This window comes from Lagenorhynchus albirostris, chromosome 5, assembly GCF_949774975.1.
Source record: "Lagenorhynchus albirostris chromosome 5, mLagAlb1.1, whole genome shotgun sequence".
In the NCBI taxonomy this organism is placed as follows: domain Eukaryota; kingdom Metazoa; phylum Chordata; class Mammalia; order Artiodactyla; family Delphinidae; genus Lagenorhynchus; species Lagenorhynchus albirostris.
Genome location: NC_083099.1, coordinates 80233203 through 80243778, shown reverse-complemented (window position 1 = coordinate 80243778; position 10576 = coordinate 80233203). Strand labels below are relative to the sequence as shown.

At 39.4% G+C, this 10576-nt stretch overlaps 1 protein-coding gene across 1 annotated transcript in view; it reads left to right on the top strand.

Annotated features, from left to right (window-relative positions):
* Positions 1 to 10576, top strand: part of TIMMDC1 (translocase of inner mitochondrial membrane domain containing 1) — a 24162-nt gene continuing 13586 nt past the window's right edge. The window contains exons 1-4 of the mRNA XM_060150552.1: positions 1 to 403; positions 2820 to 2985; positions 6396 to 6484; positions 6918 to 6985. Coding sequence (XP_060006535.1) covers positions 210 to 403; positions 2820 to 2985; positions 6396 to 6484; positions 6918 to 6985 — 517 coding nt within the window. The 5' untranslated portion in view covers positions 1 to 209. The remainder of the gene's footprint in view (positions 404 to 2819; positions 2986 to 6395; positions 6485 to 6917; positions 6986 to 10576) is intronic.

Sequence of the window (10576 nt, the reverse complement as noted above, 5' to 3'; positions counted from 1 at the left end):
AAGGGCCTCCAAAGTGAGGCCTGGCACTGAGGGCAAGTCTGTCAGGCGGTGTGGCAGATGGTACGGCCGCGAATTAGCTCGGGCGTAGTGTACGGGTACTCGTCCACTCCTTCTTGCAGTTATCCTCGCTCTTCTCCCACGGCGCCTCCGGGAGGCCTTGGCGCCCTGAGCGCCCAAGCGAGTGTCTGTCGGCAGGTTCGTAGAGGGCCATGGAGGTGCCGCCGCCGGCGCCACGGAGCTTCCTCTGCAGGGCGCTGAGTCCTTTCCCTCGGGTCTTTGCTGCCGAAGCTGTGGCCGCCGATCCCAAGGCTCTTGTGAAAGACCAGAAGCTGCCTTCCTACGTCCCAGAACCCCAAAACCCGGAATCCGGATGGGACCGCCTCCGAGAGCTGTTTGTCAAAGAGTAAAAGTACCTACTGTCTGTGGGGAGGGGTTCGAAGGAGGTGACCTGCTGCCTGGGTCATCTAGGGCGAAGGACCCCAGAGTGGTGGGATTTATCTTTGTGGGATTTGGGGTTTTAATATTTGTATTCCAAGTTTGTATCCTACCATTGCCGTTTGGTAGTTCTATTGGTTATCAGGCCGGTTTTCAGATGGTAAGGGTGAGACTAACTGAAAGTCAGAGCTTTTAGGGGTTTTAGGGACTGTAGTCTTAGTGTAATCCCCCGATTTTACAGATGAGAAGAATTGAACCAAGCTACTTAGTGATCCTAGAACCAACATCTGCAGGACTCCACTCCAGTATTCTTTTTCACGTTTCACTTGATCCCAAATTTTCATGAACAGCAGCCCTCCTCGCCGTGAAAGTGGAGGTTGGAGAAATAACAGAGTTGTAAAGTTTTTATTCTGCCAAATAAGGAATATATAAAAAAATAGTAGCAACTGTTGTCTCATCAGTTTATAAAAGAAAAGATATTAGCTGGATTCACAAATAAGGATGTTTCACAATAAAGAATTAAAAAAACCTTTAAACTAACTTTAATGGAAACCTCAGGATAATTAGTTAATTTCATCATGTTTTAAAATACATCACTTACTGGTGAAAAGTTAGCCCTCTTATGAAGTACTTTACCATATACTACACTGTGTTATCAAGTGGATAAATTAACATTTAAGTTTTAGTATGTTGCTGAGGTAGGGCAGGGGAGCTGGTGGAATTGTATTTAATTACTTTATTTAGTTTCATCATCTCATTTTAAAGATACCGAGGCCGCCCTTCTCATTGGTCGTTCCAAAATTTGAGATATCTGTGAACGATCCTGTGTAGTACACAACAGAAAAGTGTTATTTTGATCAGCTTTATAAACAACAGAATGATGAGCTGAAAGAAATTTGGAAGATAATTGAGTGTGACTTTTCATTCTCCCTTGCATGTCATGGGTGAGGAAACCTAGGTTCAGAGCGATTGTGTTCTGGCTGCAGGTCATTTAGCAGTGGATGACAGAACCAGAACCACAACCCCATTGCTGTTACTTATAGTCCAGGTCCTTTCCACCACTATGCCTTGTTTGTTCACCGTTCATTAGCTCTTAGGGCCAATCATGTAACTTCTTAGAGCCTCTGTCTATAAAATGAAGAAAAATGTCACCTATGTCATGGAATTTTTCAGAGGATGAGAAAGAAGAAAGCATATTGCATTTCCTGGCTTGTTAAATCTTAAGCTCTTTTACATTTACTCTTTTCTGAATTCTGCCAGTTTTTATGTAGATGTTGTTTTTGGTCCTTATTCATTATAAAAGATAAAATATAAAGTTCAGCTTATAGCAGTTTTTCCTCTTGATATAGGAATTAGTTTCCTAAGAGATTTTATTTAGGTTTCTCTCTTGTATATGCAGGAACTATAAAAACTTACTGATTCTGATTTCAGAAATGTAGTGGTTGTTATTGGCAATTAGAATTAAACACTTGTACAGCCTCTGAAGAAAGCAAGTTAGTAATGTAAAAAATTGACATTTAGTAGTTTACTTATGTAGGAGGGCCATTATTTATAGTAACTGAACACTTACAAACTTAGCTATTTCTTAGAGCAATTTCCAGAGGACATCTTGGAAGCTCCAGTACGGGTTCTGGTTTCTTATGCTTTTGAGAGTAATAGATTGGATTAAATGGTAGTTTTTCCCTGTTATTTTAGGTTTGTCTGTGTTGCCCACTGCATGGTGAGCTTTCTTATTCAATGGTCTTTAATAGTACAGGCCCATCTGAGCATGACATAAAAATTAAATATTCAGAAAGATAAAGTTTTGATTTTTTTTTTTTAAATCTAGGAATTCATTCTGGCATATGTTGTCCTAAAATCTCATAAGCTCGTGTAATTTCCAAAAGTTATCTAAAAATTCAGAAAGGGAAATATTGATCTGTACATCCAGTTCACAAATTCTTTCTGTTTACAGGGATATGGTAGAGCTGTAATAGTCATCAAATAAAATAACCTTAAAAAACAACCTTTTTATTGGAGTATAGTATGCACCTAGAAAAATGTACATAAGTATACCACTCAGTGACTTTTCACAAAGCAAACATAGCTGTGTATGCAGCCCCAAGACTGTTAACAGCATCCCAGAATCTCCCCCTGGTGCCCCTTCCTTGTCACTGCCTTCCCAAGAATAACCACTAGCTTAATTTCTGAAAGCATAGATTAGTTTTGGCTGAGATTTGAGCTACTTGTAATATAATCATTTAATTCATCAGAAGATTTAACTGGTTCTGCCCATCATGAAAAGTGTAGCCCTTTTAGCATTTGAGATAATTCTGATCATACTGTCTTTTGGAGAGCAGTATGCATAAACTAATCCCAAACAACACTGTCTTTTTGATGTTTAGTGAGCAGCAGAGAACGTCAAAAGAACTTCAGGATATTTACAAGGCGGCAATTTCAGCAGGCGTCATTGGCTGGGCATATGGGGGGATACCAGCTTTTATTCATGCTAAACAGCACTATATTGAGCAGAGCCAAGCAGAAGTTTACCACAACCAGCTTGATGCAGTGGTATGTACTGGTGTTCTAATAGTATTTGGGGGCATACCAATTTAGCTGTTCCTTTTACACTTAGTCATCTAGTTAGGTGGTAGGGTTGGGAAGGTTTAGGAAACAAAGTCTGTACTTGACAACAATGCAAGTACTAATGCTAAAGTGCATACACAACCCTCATCAGACCACTTTTCTTATCTTCAGAATTGATCACCACTTATGGCTCTACTTTCTGAAATATATTTCTACACCCGTGCTAAATCGTCATGGCTCAGCTGTAGCATATTTATCCTGTTCAGAAAGCCTCCTGCAGTACACTAGCTCACACTAAAACAATAATTAACACTTAGAGCTTTATAGCTTGTAGAGTGCTAACTCATTTGTTATATCTTAGCTCTGTACATCAATTCTACTGTATTAGTGAGAAAGTTACAGCTCAGAAATTTTAGTTTTTTGAAGCTTTTTTTTGAAATTGTGTCAGACTTAAAAGTTGCAAAAGTAGTACCAGTGTCCCACAGTATCCAAGGGGGATTGGGATCCAAGGACTCCTGCGGATACCAAAAACCCGAAAATGCTCAAGTCTTTTGTATAAAAAGGCACAGTACCATAGACCCCCCATATCCATGATTCCACATCCTCAGGTTCCAAATCTGAGGATACAGAGGGCTGACTATACAAAGAATTCCTGTATACCTTTCATTCAGATTCTCCAAATGTTAAAATTTTACGACATTTGCTTTCTTATTCTCTCTCTGTATAAGGCATACTATTATTTTTTTGTGAACTGCTTGGGAGTAAGTTATAGACACATGAGTGCTTCAGCATGCATTTCCTAAAAACAAAGACATTTTCTTACATAACCACAATATTATTATGCAGAGCAAGACATTAACACTTACAGAGTACTGTTATCTTACCTATGGACTTTATGTAAATTTTGCTAGTTGTCCCACTAATATAATTTATTTTAAAAGTAAACAATTCAGGGGCTTCCCCGGTGGCGCAGTGGTTGAGAGTCCACCTGCCGATGCAGGGGACACGGGTTCATGCCCCGGTCTGGGAGGATCCCACATGCCGTGGAGCGGATGGGCCCGTGAGCCATGGCCGCTGAGCCTGCGTGTCTGGAGCCTGTGCTCCGCAACGGGAGAGGACACAACAGTGAGAGGCCCATGTACCGCAAAAAAAAAAAAAAAAAAGTAAACAATTCATTAAACATTTTTTTTCTGGTCCGGGATCTAATACTGGATCAGGTGTTGCATTTGCCTGTCAGGCCTCTCTAGTCAGTCTCCTTTCATCTGGAACAATTTTTCTGTTGTTCTTTGACTTTCATGACTTTGATATTTTTTAAGACTATGGTCCATTTATTTTATAGAATGTCCCTCAACTTGGATGTTTGATGTTTTCTTGTGATTAGATTTCACTTATGTGTTCTCACAGGAATACCCTAGAACTGATGTTGTATTCCTCAGTAGGTAAGGATAAGGAGCACAAGATATCTATTTGTCCCTCAACTGGTGATGCTTACTTTAGTCACTTAGTTAAGATGGTCCCTGCCAGGTTTATCCACTGTAAAATTACTATTTTTTTCTCTTTGTAATTAATAAGTGTCTTATGAATACTTTTTAGCTACTTTGAGACTATGCCAATATCCTATTTTTCATCAGATCTCTACCCTCTAGTTTTAGTATTCAATGCTAATTCTTGCCTAAAGCAGTTATTACTGTGGTGGTTGCCAAATGGACATTTTCTAATTCCATCATTCCATTTATATTTATTGGTTAGTATTCTACTGTAAGGAAGAGCTTTCACTTTCCCTCTATTTATTTATTTGTCCATTTATCTATTTATAATTTATTTATTCAATGTGGACTCATGGATTCTTATTTTATTCTGTAGTTTTATAATCCATTATTATCATCATTCATTTTGATACTCAAATTGGCCTGGATTTGGACAATTGGAGCCCCTTAAAGCTAGCTCCTGTGTCCTTTTGATATGTCCCCGTTACTCTCTTTTTTTTGGCTGCGTTGGGTCTTCGTTGCTGCATGGGGGCTTTCTCTAGTTGCGGTGAGCAGAGCCTGCTCTTCATTGCGGTGCGCAGGCTTCTCATTGCAGTGGCTTCTCTTGTTGCAGAGCACGGGCTCTAGGGCACGCAGGCTTCAGTAGTTGTGTTACACAGGCTCAGTTGTTGTGGCTTGCAGGCTCTAGAGCACAGGCTCAGTAGTTTTGGCACACGGGCTTAGTCGCTCCGCAGCATGTGAGATCTTTGTGGACCAGGGCTCGAACCTGTGTCTCTCCTGCATTGGCAGGCAGATTCTTAACCACTGCGCCACAAGGGAAGACCCCCATTACTCCTTGAGCACGCCTTTACTTTCTAAAAGGCACAGCAAGGTGTTTCTGGTCCATCTTTTACTTTTTAAGCACCAGCCCTGGCATAAGCCCATTTCACCAAAGACCTATAAGTTTCTTTTAAAATGGTATTTAAAAGCCAAGTTCTAGTGCTAGGTATGCTCACTGCTACTGAGGTATCATGGCTTCTAGGCTCTAGGCAGATAGAGTTAGGAAATGTGTATGTGTATGTGTGTGTGTGTGTGACTTATGTACACATTCATGCACATTTCTATATCTGTTTCTATATTTATCTACCCATTTATTAAAAGCCATGAGTTCGCACTGATACCTTTCAGAGAGGTTTTGACTTGCCCAATATCATATAGTAGTTAAGACTACACTTAGGGTTTCTGTCACATTCTTTAAAAATCTTGGCTTTACCCTCACAGTATTATGCCAGACTTGCTTCATTGTGGTCTAGTGAAAATGAGTTGTGGAAACAGACAACCTAACTTCCAGTTCTGACTTTATTCCTTATTGGCTGAGAAAAACTTCCTCTCTATGTTTTAGTTAAAACTAAAACACCTGCTTGAAGAAAATGTTGTAAAGATTGAGGTAATATGTTAACAATGTTTACACAGAAGGTGGTCAGTAAAGATTGTCTTTTTTTCTTCCTTTCCTCCTTTCCTGCACATCTGTATAACTTTAATCCTTACCCTTTACAGTATACTCTGCTTCTTCTTTATTTTGTGTTTTTCTTTTCCCCACAATTTCTTGAAAGAAAGTATGTCTAATACTGATTTTATGTCTGTCATAGTGTTTGTCATATAGATTCTTAGTTGCTACTTAATTGATGGATTACTTGTGTGACACTTCATCTCTTAGTTTCTTTTACACCTCCTGATAGAATACGATGCACATGGCATTTTCACTTAAGTTTTAGTACTTAAAGAATGATATTTCTAGACATTTTCCTATTGTTTCTATGTGTTCAGGTGTCCCTACTTAATGCCTAGCTGACATTCCTCCACCACATTTTTAAAATAGGGAAAGTGTCAGGGTGTCTCAGAACCTCACAGCCTTTTTATTAACTTTAGCAATCTGCACATCGTGCTGCCACACGAGGCTTCATCCGGTACGGCTGGCGCTGGAGTTGGAGAACGGCCATGTTTGTGACTATATTCAAGTAAGTTCTCTGAATTGTGATGAACGGTCTTGGGTATTCTTTTAGGAGCACATTTTTTGAGCAGTGGAATTACAAAGTTTGAACGCCCATATAAAAGTGATTCATGATACCTTTTTCTTAAGAACTTTTATCTATTTACCTAAAAGATTGGTTCAGTTGTACTTTTGTATGCATGGATGAAGGTCTGCCAACTAATATCAAAATAGATAGAGGTTTGCTAAGTCAGAGGAACTCTGCAGAACTCTTCTTTACGTTCTGTTGCTTATTGGCATATTAGCAATCTGAAACACACTGAAGGAGCCTAGACTAGCACCAGGGATTGACATAGTAGGCTCTTCTAAACTAATACATATCACTTTAGTGAAAGTTACAGTCAAGAAGGTAAATGAGATATGCTTTAAATGATGTTTTCCTCCTCCTCCCTTCTTCTCAGTACAGTGAACACTGGTCTAAATGTGTACCGAAATAAAAATGCCCTAAGCCATTTTGTCATTGCAGGAGGTAAGACATTTTTGTTTTGTTTATATTTTTCAATCTCAAATATGGTTTAGGAAATATGTAAGGACTTACAAGTCATAGCTACTGAATTCTTTGGTTGGCTTCTCATCACACCTCATTCAACATTCATGCAAAATGTATGGAAAACGTTGTGCTTGGTCCTTGGTGTACTTGTTGAACAAAACAGATAAGGTCTTTGCCTTCATTGAGTTTTATCATCTAATGTGGATGGGGAAAAAAACACGTTGCTATGATAGAAAGTAACAAATAGGTGGGGCAGTGGGATCTAATGTGGACAGGGTGATCGAGAAGACCTTTCTTCTTTTTTTTTTTTTAAAACATCTTTATTGGAGTATAATTGCTTTACAATGGTGTGTTAGTTTCTGCTGTATAACAAAGTAAATCAGCTATACATATACGTACATCCCCATATCTCCTCCCTCTTGCCTCTCCCTCCCACCCTCCCTATCCCATCCCTCTAGGTGGACGCAAAGTACCGAGCTGATCTCCCTGTGCTATGCGGCTGCTTCCCACTAGCTATCTGTTTTACGTTTGGTAGTGTATATATGTCCATGCCACTCTCTCACTTCGTCCCAGCTTACCGTTCCCCCTCCCTGTGTCCTCAAGTCCATTCTCTATGTCTGTGTCTTTATTCCTGTCCTGCCCCTAGGTTCTTCAGAACCTTTTTTTTTTAGATTCCATATATATGTGTTAGCATATGTTATTTGTTTTTCTCTTCCTGACTTACTTCACTCTGTATGACAGTTTCTAGGTCCATCCACCTCACAAAAAATAACTCAATTTCGTTTCTTTTTATGGCTGAGTAATATATATTTGCCACATCTTCTTTATCCATTCATCTGTTGATGGACACTTAGGTTGCTTCCATGTCCTGGCTATTGTAAATAGAGCTGCAGCGAACATTGTGGTACATGACTCTTTTTGAATTATGGTTTTCTCAGGGTATATGCCCAGTAGTGGGATTGCTGGGTTGTATGGTAGTTCTATTTTTAGTTTTTTAAGGAACCTTCATACTGTTCTCCATAGTGGCTGTATCAATTTACATTCCCACCAACAGTGCAAGAGGGTTCCCTTTTCTCCACACCCTCTCCAGCATTTATTGTTTGTAGATTTTTGATGATGGCCATTCTGACCAGTGTGAGGTGATACCTCATTATAGTTTTGATTTGCATTTCTCTAATGATTAGTGATGTTGAGCATTTTTTCATGTGTTTGTTGGCAGTCTGTATATCTTCTTTGGAGAGATGTCTATTTAGGTCTCTGCCCATTTTTGGATTGGGTTGTTTGTTTTTTTGATATTGAGCTGTATGAGCTGTTTATATATTTTGGAGATTAATCCTTAGTCCGTTGATTCATTTGCAAATATTTTCTCCCATTCTGAGGGTTGTCTTTTCGTCTTGTTTTTGCTTTCCTTTGCTGTGCAAAAACTTTGAAGTTTCATTAGGTCCTATTTGTTTATTTTTGTTTTTATTTCCATTTCTCTAGGAGGTGGGTCAAAAAGGATCTTGCTGTGATTTATGTCATGGAGTGTTCTGCCTATGTTTTCCCCAAAGAATTTAATAGTGTCTGGCCTTACATGTAGGTCTTTAACCCATTTTGAGTTTATTTTTGTGTATGGTGTTAGGGAGTGTTCTAATTTCATTTTTTACATGTAGGTGTCCAGTTTTCCCAGCACCGCTTATTGAAGAGGCTGTCTTTTCTCCATTGTATATTCTTGCCTCCTTTATCAAAGATAAGGTGACCATAGGTGTGTGGGTTTATCTCTGGGCTTGCTATCCTGTTCCATTGATCTATATTTCTGTTTTTGTGCCAGTACCATACTGGAGAAGACCTTTCTAAGGAGGTGACATTTAAGCTGATACCTGAAGCATGGAAAGGAGCAAGGCTTGCAACGAAGTAGCCTAGGCAGGGAGAACGTCAAGGGTGAGGGCTCTAAGGTTTCTCAAATGCAGGATAATATGACTGGAACATAGTGAATAAGGGAAAGAATGGCTTGAGATGAGATTGGTAAGGTGAAGTAGAAAGGAGCCAGATTTTTCATGGTAAGAGATTGGATTTTATTTTAAAGCTCTCTGCCTCTGGTAGATAATGCCCTCTTTAAAATGAATGTTTAAAAAGAATAAAAAAGTATTGAACATTTTCATTACATTTCCAGTACAAATCCAGTACATTTCCAGAAATGTAAATGAAGTTAACTGCGTATACATGCAAACACTCACTAATTCATGTACATTCTCTCACATACAAAAACATACACATACTGCACATAACAGTTTTTTACTTTTTATTTGGAAATAACTTCAAGCTTATGGAAAGTTGCAAAAATAAAATACAAGGAACACCATGAGCAATACCCTTTAGTACTGATATTTGTTATTGTTAACATTTTTTTTTTTTACTCCACCCCCACCCAGCTGCACGGCTTGCAGGATCTTAGTTCCCCGATCAGGGAATGAACCTGGACCCTCGGTAGTGAAAGCACAGAGTCCTAACCACTCGACCGCCAGGGAATTCCCAGTTATTATTAACATTTTAGCCCATTTGCTTTATCACTTATGCTCTCTTTTATTTTGGGTGCACTCTGTCTTTCTCTGTGTATACACACACAGGCAAACGCACATATACGTAATTTGAGCTTAATGTTTTAATGAAAACATTTAAAAATATAAAACTAGAAATAGACATTAATAGCATTGTAGCAGCTAGAGCTTGCCTGGTTTTAACTTGTGAACATTTTTACAGGGATATTCTGTAGGCTCAAGTGCCTGTATCCGAACCAAACTCTTGTCTTTCTGCCCCTACTTGCAGATTTACTCCTGTTATATGTTCTCTGTCATCTGTTAAATTCCAAAATTGGAAATCAGTTAATGATGTAATTCTGCCCTTTATTTCCCCTTTCCAGACTTCTAGTTCTATCAATCTTTTTTTTATAAAAAATTTATTTATTTAATTTTGGCTGCGTTGGGTCTTCGTTGCTGTGCGCGGGCTTTCTCTAGTTGCAGTGAGCAGGCTTCACTGCGGTGGCTTCTCTTGTTGAGGAGCATGGGTTCTAGGTGTGTGGGCGTCAGTAGTTGTGGCATGCGGGCTCAATAGTTGTGGCTCGCGGGCTCTAGAGCACAGGCTCAGTAGTTGTGGCACACGGGCTTAGTTGCTCCGTGGCATGTGAGATCTTCCCGGACCAGGGATTGAACCTGTGTCCCCTGCATTGGCAGGCTGATTCTTAACCACTGTGCCACCAGGGAAGCCCTAGTTCCATCAGTCTTATTCCTTAAATATATATGGACTCTCTCACCTTCTCTTTGTTCCCACTGCTACTACAGGTCTTCCCTGTTTCTAATCTTGGTTTGCTTCACCTCTACTGTTATCTGACTTTTTTGAAATATGAATAAGATTTTAATACTTCTCTGCTTCAGATTCTTCCATAGTTTCCCATCACTCTAATGTCGATTCTTGACCTGACCTCCATGCACCACTCTTGCCCAAAACTTATAATCTACTTGGATTTCTCAAACCCAGCATATTCTTGCTTTACAAGAATGCTTGCTTGAATCCACCTTCCAACTCCCACAACTA